Genomic DNA, 11,463 nt, shown 5'->3' on the forward strand with positions numbered 1-11,463 from the left:
TTTATGTGTCTGCCTGAGGCAATACAACATTCTCTTTTTTTGCCAAATTAACAGTAATGAAAAACGGAAAGGCCACGGGACAATCTCGAGCACTTAGCTTCACAGAGATAATCCCACTATAGTTCAGTTCTCATTCACCTCTCCTGTGCCAAACTCTTTTGATTTAGTTACTGTTCAGCTTCATTTAGCTAATACTGATTTCAGTTAGTAATAAGGCAAGACAGACAGACTCCAAATCAGCCTTAGGACAGCCCAGGCTAATTTCATCCCGCTGTCGCATTTCTTTCTGTGTCGGCTGCATTAGGGACCACTGTGTGCATTCATTAAATACTTCCTTAATTTGTCAAACAACAGTGAAATATTTTGATTGTTTACTACTTCATGATTAGTCATGGCTCCCTTTTCACGGTTGGATTAATATAATTCTTGATTAACCTCGTGACCCCAGGTGATTTCAGTTTGGAAATACGGCAGATGTTGCCTGCTTTTTCATCACACATGGTGCAATAGCTATAAATGTTCTTTTTTTAACTGCAGATATGGTCTCTGTAGCACAGGTTCATTAAATTGTAATCCAACAATCACAAATTGGTTGTCCTTCTAAAATAGAAAGATGAATTGCAAGTCATGTCCAACTTATTAATGGCAGGTTTTTTCTTCAAGACCAAGGAAATGTGTGTGCTTGGTATCAGTCTATTGCTTATGAAAAAAAATATCCTCTAGACAACAGACCTCAACGTCACGGTCTTCTGCCTCACACTATTAGAAATACAGCCCCACATCACTTGGCACTGAACAGGCCTCATCTCCATGAAAGGACAGGGAAACAAGTAGCTTTAGGGGAGTAAACAGACACTGCGTCGACACGTGTCAGACTTCCCCCTGTGAACTCAAGAAGACAGATAAGTCTCCATGTCCCCTGGGGATAATGTATCTAAAAGATTGGGATGTTTCTTGAACGGTGTAGCACACGGTCACTGGCTTACAAAAATAACATGACTAACCAACACAGGAGTGTCATCTCTTCATTAGTGGATGCACCCAGCCCAGAGGGTGAGTAGGTAACTGGTTATGCTGATGGCTTACACATGGCCAACTGTAGCATTGGTAGTCTTTGATGGACCAGCAAGTGTGTCAGGGCATCAGGGAGGAAGGCTCTTTGAAAGCTGCCCTCAGTGAAGTCAGGACTAAATTCAGTCAAGTGACACAGAAAATAGAGAAAATAACAAGAGTAGCACAGAAGGTAACTTCCTGTCCACAAGAGGCTATTGAGTGAGGCCAACATGTCTTACAATTTCAACCTTTAGTTGGAAAAGATTTCTTCCTGACTGAAGTACTGTCATCAAAACTGATGATTTCAATCACTCCCCTTAGGTGGCACCATACCTGTGATCTAGGGGCCACACACCCATGGCCAAAACCACTTTATGTCTCATAGAGAGCTCCAATGCTACTAAAAGGCCCATCTATCACGTCAACGAGGGCTGCCCTGGCTGCCAGACCTGTCCAGACAGCAGCCTCATCATGACTGCAGACTCATTAGAACCGAAGTAAGACAAACACCCTGCTACTGCTGGACACTCCAACAGCCTCTTGAAAAGTATCATATGCTCCCTCTCAAAACCAGTGAATGATTTTAGAATCTCCTGCGAATTCATGCTCACCCCTGCAAATACTCATTTTATGTTTCAACATTTAAATGATACCACTCTCTTTAATCGCCACTTCCACCCCCATACAAGTCAGTATTGCGAGGCTGTCTAGAAAGCAGTAACACAGCAGAGCAAAACAAAAACAGTCAGCCACCAGAACATCAAAACCCGTAACGCATAGCTTGATGACATTTAATGAGACAAACCCAGATTGTGAGCTGACAAAAGTCTGCATGACTGTGAGCTGTGATGGTCCGGACCACACTGGGAAAGAACCAAGCCAGGGAGATGTGAAAGGCTCCATATATAAAAGGCTCTCCTTGGCTCTCAGCATTGGGGATTGCCTGTGAATGATTCCAGAGCTCTGTTCAAGCTCAGTGTTTCATTTTTTACAAGGGACCGACACAGAGGAAGCTGAGCTCAATGTAGGCAGGGAGAGGAGGGCACACGTGGAGATTCAATTATGAATTCGATTCAAGAGCTGACATTTGTTCACACTCCCCGCCCTCTGGGTTGATGGCCTCCTTTCAGCGTCATTGTTTCCTCGCGCTTCATCAAGTGGTCCACAGGAAACCATTTAAGTGTGTCTGTGCCACTTAGTCTGATCCAGTGCTCTGATTTCATCAGGCCAACAACAACCTCCAAGGTCCTCGTTGTTCTTCTAGAAAGCCTAAACTTAAGAAGTAATCGCGGTCAGCCTGCCAGTTTCAATTGTACTGGTAGTCTGCTCATTTTAGACAAACATATGAGGGTTTCTTAAAAGGCTTCAGGCATTTTAAAACAATGTAATGGCAACAGTCAAGGCAGCTGTTAGTGGAAATAAATGGGAAAGGATGGGGCTGCTGCCACAGAAGGTAAGGAAGGCATCTCGCTCCAGGTGAGCAAGCACAAACTGTGCAAAAGGCTCATTAAAAGGAAAAGACATCCTACGCACAGATTTAAAAATGGAACAGAGGACATGAGCACACTTCATTTGGGGAAATGTCAGTTTTCCTATCCATCATGGCATCATATTACATTTTACATTTCATTTGAGAAGATCATTACTGGCCCACTGAGAAACAAAGAAGACACCTAAGAGGCTGGAATAATTAGTTGATAAAAACAAGACTCTTAATAGCTTGAGTAGAATTCTCCCTGAAAGTTTTCCATTTTATTTCTGTGTGCAGGAGATAGCTACTGTTCATCCAACCTTATAGAGCCATTATGAGAAGTAATTTCCCCAACTCCTGTCTGTGAGCAGGGTTACATCCAGAAACGAATCAATAAATATCTGTTATGGAAACACTATCACTAAACCCAACAGCTATTCAGTGCCATAACACACACATAACCTAAAAGCAAAAGCACATATTTAAACATATCTAAACTTTTTCAAATTGAAAACAAATTGCTGAATATTATTGTAGGAATTTCTGCGACAGAAATGAATAATTTCAAACCAAAATGCTTTGGAGGTGGGAGATGTATTATTGTTGATTGACTATGGTAAGTAATAAAGGTATATAAAAATGTCAAGATTATATAGGCCTCCATAATATGGCCTTCACTGGTTTAATAAGCCACTGCTGGAAAACAGCATGTGACAAGCACCTTTGTATAGGCTCATTCGTTTCACATCTCAGTATGATATGCAATCATGCCAGAGTTCTGAGATGCCTCTGAAATGATCTTGGTAATCACTCCAGTCCTCACATCACGGAGATGAAAATTCCCACGATGCATCTGTGTCATTTGTCAGCTGTCAAAATACCCAGGCAGTGTTTGTTCCTCCTTTCATATCCAATCCAAGTTTAGCAGATGAGAGAGGATTTCCGCCACACGACCAGCTGTCAAGGTTAACTCGACAGCGTTAAAGTTCGGGCTGAATGGGCCGCTGGCCCTTACCTTCATTACCTTAATGTGGGAGGTCTAAATTAGATGTAGGCTTGGATTGGAAACCACTGACCAGAGTCTATTCAAACAGACACGAATTTCAGCCAATATATTATCATTCCACTTTCAGCTGCAACACATGCTACTCAGGAAAACTAGTTAGGGCAAGACTGTTGTCAGAACAAACAGATCAGCGATTAATGGGTGTGGAAAATATCACACAGACTACAGCCTTGGTAGCTTTGACATCCATGTATGCCTACAGCCATCAAAAACTGATGACAGAAAATAAAGCTGTTTATGTTAGATCACTATATGCAGCAAACAATGATAACAGGGTGTAGCCTGGTAGTAGCTTCTATCATTTAGCAACCTGTGGTCTCGCAAATTAAGACTGTTTAGCCAATTCACACCCTGTGGACAAGGTTTGTGTTGGAGGGCGAGTGGTCCCTGGTCACTACTGTATAGCTTCCCTTCAGTGATATCAGCGTTACATCAGCACCACACAACAGCCGCCAGATAGGACCGTCCATCACGCTCTGGCAACTTTCAAGGAGACGACCAAAACTGTAGCTTTACATACTTGTTGTAAGACCTGCCCCTTTAATATCGAAAGCATCAATGACTCGGATAGTATCTATCGCTATGGTAGTAGGAAGCCTGCCTTACTCTACATTCTTTAATAACTGAAATATGGGACACAGTGTAAGTGAACTCAAAATACTTCAAATGTGGCCTGGTGTATTATTTTTGCTCGTTTGGAATTACACAATAAGTAGGCTAACATACTGAAACATACATTGCGCAGCAAATCAAACTTGTATCGACACATGCGTAAATTTAATTTTCGCTGATGACACTCTCACAACCTATTTCAGCTGGTATAAATCGATGTATTACTACACTATTTGAAAACAAACAACTTACAGAATCACTGGCATGCTTGCCCAGCTCATCTTCACTGCTGGCGCCAGAGTCTACCACCAGTTTCTCGAAGCATGCCGAGCCCAAGGACGAGCTCTTCTGATGGGACAGCACCAAATGACACACTGCGAGCTTAGGGCTTCCATGCCCGGGTAGTTGTAGTTTGCGTGGAGATTCTCCATCGGCGGTGACCAGTGGTGACACAGCAAGCCCTGATGCACTACAAGGGTCCGGTTTACCGCAGAGGGACTTATCACCTTCGAAACGCGCCGGAGTAGAGCAACTAAGATTAGGCTGTGATGATGAGAACACACGGTCTAAAACCTGTTTCTTCTTTCGTTTAAACATCCATAAACCGGATTCCTTTTTACCGTCCCCACTGCGTCTTTCGGAACCTAGTTTTGGACTTAGGAAAGGTTTCGGGAAATTCTTCCATATCTTTCTCTGAGAAGACGATGCTGCTTCTTGCTCTTTAGCAGTGTCATCCTTAGATTTCTCCTCCATAGTCCCCGAACAGCAGCCCGCCAGTCTGTTGAGCGTGCAGTACAGTGACTGTCGCTGTGGGTTGGCTATAGTACGCACTCTGATCGATTCAAGAAGCCAGCTTCGTTCAAGGAGGCGGGTTAGACCGTTTGATTGTTCCCACTTGACACAACCACAGAAATTTTGATTTCATTTCATGCACATGCATTCAGTTGCAGTGGTGATGTAGCGGAAGTAGCTGCCGTATTTCGAAAGGTTTAGTACGTGTTTCAAGTAAGCCCATTCTCAAAAACCATATGACCATGCGTTGCTCATAATAAATTCTATCAGAGTGAAGTTGAAAGCAAGTTAAGTACTGCTCGTGTCTTCGTCCTACAATTAAAAAAGACAATTGGCCCTCAGGATAAAATTGTATCAACGTGTCAGTAACGCATATTATTACCAGCAGCAGCTTCACCATCTCGCGTGGTAGCGTTTTCCCAGCCAAAAAGCCCACATCAAGAAGATATCGTCCCACCAACCTTCCCCAGAAAACCGATGTTTTCTGAAGTTTTGTGAAATCACTTGCACAGAAACGTGCAACTTACTATTTACACGAACGGGCTTGGCATAGGCTATTGTTTCTGACCTCTTAATTAAACGCGCATAGTCACTTGTGGTGCCTCTGGATGCTTTATTCATTTGAATGCTATCTACTTTGTACCATACTATACTTTGTGCCAACTAAGATATTTGAATGAGACTATCCGATACTTGTGTAATTTCCTGTATTTGTAGACAATCCACCTTTTATGTCGCTCTAGCTTTATTTCCTGTGCCTAATGACTCAAGACAATTCTGTTGACTAAAGAAATATAGCCTACCAATTTCATGCTGTGCTCTCTTTATACAAGTTAATGTAGGCCTACTCGGTTTATTGTTATTCATGGCATGACCTTGGATACCTACTTATGGGCATTTAGGCCAAGTCTCCATCTTCTGACTGGTCAGATCATCAAGGTTATCATTAAAGAGAATGGTAAAAGCTTGCCTACTCTTGCACATGGCACTTTTGTTTTTATGTTCCTGTTCATATTCTTTATCTTTTATAATTTAGTTTTGCTTGGAGTTTTGTTGGGGTGCATTTTTTTTAAAATTTTTTAGAAAGATCATGCATACCATGCTCCTGGGTTTAATGAGGTCTAAATACAGATTAGTATGAAGGATTCTGAGAGACAGAGGAGATCTTTACTGTGTTGGCTGGGGTATTGATTCATGGGTGAGAAAGAAACATGTGTAGGCTATTTAAGACAAGGCTCCCACCTACACTGATCAATGAAGAGATTCAGTTGATGCTTTGGCACAATCATTCTGAACAATGTCTGCCTGGTAGTCACTAAACCAAGTACAACTTATATACATCTTCAGTGAAGGCCTTTTATTGAATACACACTTCACATTAACACCAGGCAATTAACAGAGCAAAGGGAATTCTTATAATTTCCCAAAAGAGGCTATTAAAATGCTCTACTACTATGTACTATGAATGTTGCAGTTCAGCTAGGATTTGCACCATTACGTAATAGGGTAGCCTGTTCCTGAGGGGAAACTCCATACTGTTTGCACTCTGGCATGTCACAAGGGAGGCAGGCAGTGACTGTGACTATTACACAAATCAGAGAATCCCACCACAAGCACAGCATACTAGATGTGATTGTAGCCGACACAGTTGTTTTTACAGATCCACTGTAATTATCGCCATACATCTGTGCGGCTATTTATACATCATGACTATAAACATGTAGAGTTTTAACAGTTTATGGTAAAGATGAACAGGAAAGAGAAAGAAAATGGTACACTAAACTATACAATTGTGATAATGTGTACTGGTCTAACTCCCTCTTAATCTAGTTGTCAAGTTCACAAAGAGACACAACATAAATCCTCTGTGGTATCTAGGTGACCAGAATAAACAAACTGAGTGCAGGATATCCTCATTGGTTTCCAACCTTTAGAAGTTCGAGTAAGTTTTCATTAGTGATATGTTCATACAGATGATTTAGTTTACAGAGAGCAGTTTTTCATTAGTGATATGTTTATACAGATGATTTTAGTTTACAGAGAGCGGTTTTTCATTAGTGATATGTTTATACAGATGATTTTAGTTTACAGAGAGCAGTTTTTCATTAGTGATATGTTTATACAGATGATTTTAGTTTAGAGAGAGTAGTATGCCCAGTTGTAGCATTTAAGTTTCTACTTCAGAGGGTACATTTGAAGAAACCAACAGCTACTCAATATTTTTCTGAAAAACTATCATTCTTTTTTATGAAATGTGCTTTTCAGTATAATATGTTTTATTGCTTTAGTGCTTTGATTAATTTTTCATTTTTGCTGATTTCTCTCTAGACATCTGTCTACAAAAAAAGGAGACTGCTGACTCAGAGGGAACATGTCAAGTGAGACAGCATTACAACCATACCAGCCAGACAAGTAAGTAAGACTAAACTCTTGCCCAGAAGAGGCTAACACAAGAATTGAGACAATCTTTGACACCATGACTTAAGTCTTAGTAGTGACCTTTCCACAAATTTATCGGCAGGCTTGTTAAATCAAGCCTGCGGAGGGGGGGGGGGGGAATCAAATAGGAAGCCACAACACACAAAGACAGATAATCAATAGTCTCATTTGCAAATATCTTAAGGCTCTTCCACAAGTTTATCACACTGTAAACAGAATCTGTATTGGGCCAGGAACTTTTTAAGAAGCCTTTGGGAAGGCGACTGGAGTTTTATGCATGTTAAAGATACTGAGCTATGATGTCAGCTGCAGCTTATGCGGTTAAAAGTGGAAGTGATGGCTAAATACTTAGCTCAACACTTTAATTCTCCATACTTGCATGAAAAGGCTTAAGCAAATGCACTTAACCTTGTCAATCTTTAGTGGGCCACAATTTAGCAAAGCACATGTTCTTTTAGGGTCAATTTGTTATGCAATATGTTAAGCAAAAGAAAGAAGCAAACACTTTAGCAATTTGTCATTTACTTGGTGCAAGTGATGGCACTTTCTGGATCAGCTTTCTTCCCTCCTACTGTGAACATCCTGTGACCAAACCATGAATTATTATCTCCAATAATTGTATAATGATATATGCATATATCTAGCCCCTTTGCTCCAGTGCCATCCAGACTTCAAGGGTCTAGGTTCTAAAGCTGAAAATAATCACAAAAATCACAAAAAAGCAATTGACTGATTGAATTAAAGTATCTCCGTAAACTCCGTCACTGTCTTTTCGATGGGTAAATGACCAGGCAGTCCATAATATATGGTCACATAGCTTCTGACAGGGCTGGCAAGCTACTACATAATGCTAAATGACATTGGATGTCAGCATTAAGTTCACGCTCTGCATGTTAGCCCAGCATATTGGGCGACTGACGTTAAAGGTACAGTCTTTAGTTGCATCGAGCAGTAAGGCATCAGATTGCAATCAGCTGGATACTTCTCCCTTTCAAAGCATGTAGAAGGAACTATGGAGGCTGTCAAGCGCCATAAACATGTGCAAGGCCCACTCTAGTGCCAGTGTTTGGATTTGTCCAGCGCAACATGACAAACTCCGTGGACGAGGTCCCGCTCCCTATGTAAATACGAAGGGCTCATTCTAAGCTAAACAAAAACACAATAATTCATAGTTACAGGTGATTACACACTAATGAAAACATAATTATGAACACTACATTCCATTTCTACTAATAGAGCACCCTAATGATACATACTGCACCTTTAAGTTAGATACTGGTTAGATAGTGAGGTCTGCTTGACTCGCAGGCACATGGCACCAGAAACACTTCTTATCTCTAAAGAGGGCAAACATATACCCGCAACGGTAGGTTTGCACTTGTTGTCTTTTTGTTTGTGTAGGCTAAGTGTGGGCTGTGAGGGTGGCTTGCGGATTTCAATCACTGACTCCGTGAATTTGTATCATGTTAACTCGACTATAGTAATAAATAATATTGAAAAATATAATATGATGTAATTATCAGTATTATATCATATCAAATTATTTCATTACAACATCAGTTTATTCAAGCAGAAAATGCTTTGTTGCAGTCTCTGTCTCATGAAACACAGCAATGCTGAGCACAGCTCAGAGTTGACCTGTTTACTATTACTGTGCCTATAGTTAATCGGAATAATAATCCTTTAATGAGCAAGAAGATTATATACAAAAAGTGGATGAAATTAAAACCGTGATAGTTTAGGCCTAAAACACCATTTTAAGCTTAAATCGGCTTAGAAACAGCCGATGCTATTGAAAAGGGAAGTAATGCTTGTTTGAAATAAGCATACACAATAAAATAAGTATAAACTGTTTTTAAACTCAAACACCTACTTATAAAACATGGTAGTTCTGCATAGTTGTTCAGACAGACATAGCTGGGTTGACTGACTTAACTATTGGTTGAGTTTGTAGTGAATTAGTACCTTTGCTGAATGGATTCTTGCTGTGTATCTTTTAACACAAATGAGGCAGTCTACCCCAGGAGGTAGTCATGTAGCCACTCTTGTGTGGGCGGAAGCGTTCACGTCCATGCATCTTGCATAGAGTAAGAAAAATCACAGTCCTCTCATGTTCCAATACAATACACTATTTTGTCCTCGAAGCTGAAAGTGGGAAGAACATAACATGCACCTTAGGACTCCACGTCAAATTTCATGAAGCATTTACAGGCAAGACCAACACTGCTAACGTCTATACAGATATCCAGTTATCTAAGGTTAAAGTTGGTTAGCTAACCTGTTAGTATTACTTGCTTCCAAACGTAATGAAAAAGGGATAACTGGAATGATCGTGTTTAAATAAAACACAAACCCCTGACCGAAATATGTTCGTGGCAGTTTAACTGAAGTTTCAGCGTGATCTTTGACAGTTCAGAAAGTGGACACTTGATTCATTAAAAATACTATGGATGTTCTAAATCTGTCCTGATTTTATTTTGTATTAGCCTATGCTTTGTAAACTGTGGTGTGCACTTTCAATGTAGGTCTGTAGGCTGAATTTGCATAATGACAAGCAGATTTGTCTTTAAAAAACACTGAGCAGGTTTCATTTTTCTTCCTCATTTTCTTTTCAAAGGTTACATTGTGCTGTTGACTTACAGAAAACGCTTAAGTGAAAGCCATCTTATGATGATGCAAGGTCAGACACGGAGTGAAGGGACACTGGACTCACACGTCTCACACCAGTTACACATACACATGTTCCTCATGCGTTAGTCACACGCTAGTCACACGCCAGATGTGTCCACCTCACCCTAGAACGCTCGAAAATTGAACGATTAGAACGTTGAGAGAAAGTTGACCAGGACGTTATGGTGTGACGGGGCCTTAAAGCTAATAGAACATTTTCAGTAGTCTGGTCTGAAACTAACTCCAAATGCACTGCCCTAGTGACAGCACAAGTGCAATGTATGCCTTCTTAGACGGAGGTGCGTGCGTTGAGGTCGAGGGGGGCGTGGCAGAGCAGAGTTCAGCGCTGGCGTGACATATATGCACACTTCAAACCACAACCACACGGCCCTCATGCCCATTTTCTTTCAGGCTAACAATCTGAACTAGTTCACATTTCCGCCCAGCAGGCCCACGCTATATTGCTAAGGGGATTGGGCAAAAAGTGTAAAATTATGCAAGGTATTTGTTTGTAAAAACTGTTGTCAGTGAGAGAGTGTTGAACTACGGGTTAAGAAAAGTGGGGGATGACCGGTTTATTTTTATTTTCAATGGTTCATACTTTCTTCTGTGTTGTCGCAAATGATGTGTGATTCACTAGTAAAATATCTCGGTGAAATGCTGCATTTGGGCCCAAAAATGATATCCTGACATTCAAATCAATACAGTGGCACATAAAAAGAGCTTTACATATTTAGTATTGAGTTCAGTTTGTTGTCTAACAGATAGCTATGACAATATAGTACATTTTGATATTTGTAGCACTTCGTGAAATGCATGTGACCATTGAGTTGCACAGTTTCTCACGCTAGCAGAACATGTCTTTGTCTTCAAGGTTGGACCAGTGTTTTTCAGCTATGACAATATAATACATTTTGATATTTGTAGCGCTTCATGAAATGCATGTGACCATTGAGTTGCACAGTTTCTCACGCTAGCAGAACATGTCTTTGTCTTCAAGGTTGGACCAATGTTTTTCAGCATTTATACCCATCACAGACATCAAAATGGAGAAAACCACCAATAAACAGTGGATAAGGCTATTGATGTCTCTTTTCTGTTGTCTTCATTTGCACATTTGGCATTGAGGAAATCCAAAAGTAACAGAAAGTAATCAAGATACATTACTTCAATATTGTGATACTTGGATTCGGTTACTGAATACAATTTTTTAACAGGTAATCAGTAATCATTGCAATCAGCACAAATCATTGCAAATTACCTTAAAAGATTACAAACACAGGAGCCAGTAAAGAGAGCACAAATCCATAGATTAGAACAGTTTCACTGATGGAGATTTTGGCCTTGCCACAGGTCAGAA

The 11,463-nt window shown here is 40.6% G+C and overlaps 1 protein-coding gene across 2 annotated transcripts in view; it reads right to left on the reverse strand.

The window, feature by feature from the left end:
- mctp1a (multiple C2 domains, transmembrane 1a) overlaps positions 1-5,415 on the reverse strand; it is a 147,053-nt gene extending 141,638 nt beyond the window's left edge. For both annotated transcript variants that reach the window (XM_031585574.2, XM_042710484.1), the window contains exon 1: positions 4,455-5,415. In XM_031585574.2, coding sequence (XP_031441434.1) covers positions 4,455-4,955 — 501 coding nt within the window. In that variant the 5' untranslated portion in view covers positions 4,956-5,415. The remainder of the gene's footprint in view (positions 1-4,454) is intronic.
- Between the last annotated feature and the right edge of the window lie 6,048 nt (positions 5,416-11,463).

The sequence above is a fragment of the Clupea harengus genome, chromosome 18, assembly GCF_900700415.2.
Source record: "Clupea harengus chromosome 18, Ch_v2.0.2, whole genome shotgun sequence".
Lineage (NCBI taxonomy): Eukaryota > Metazoa > Chordata > Actinopteri > Clupeiformes > Clupeidae > Clupea > Clupea harengus.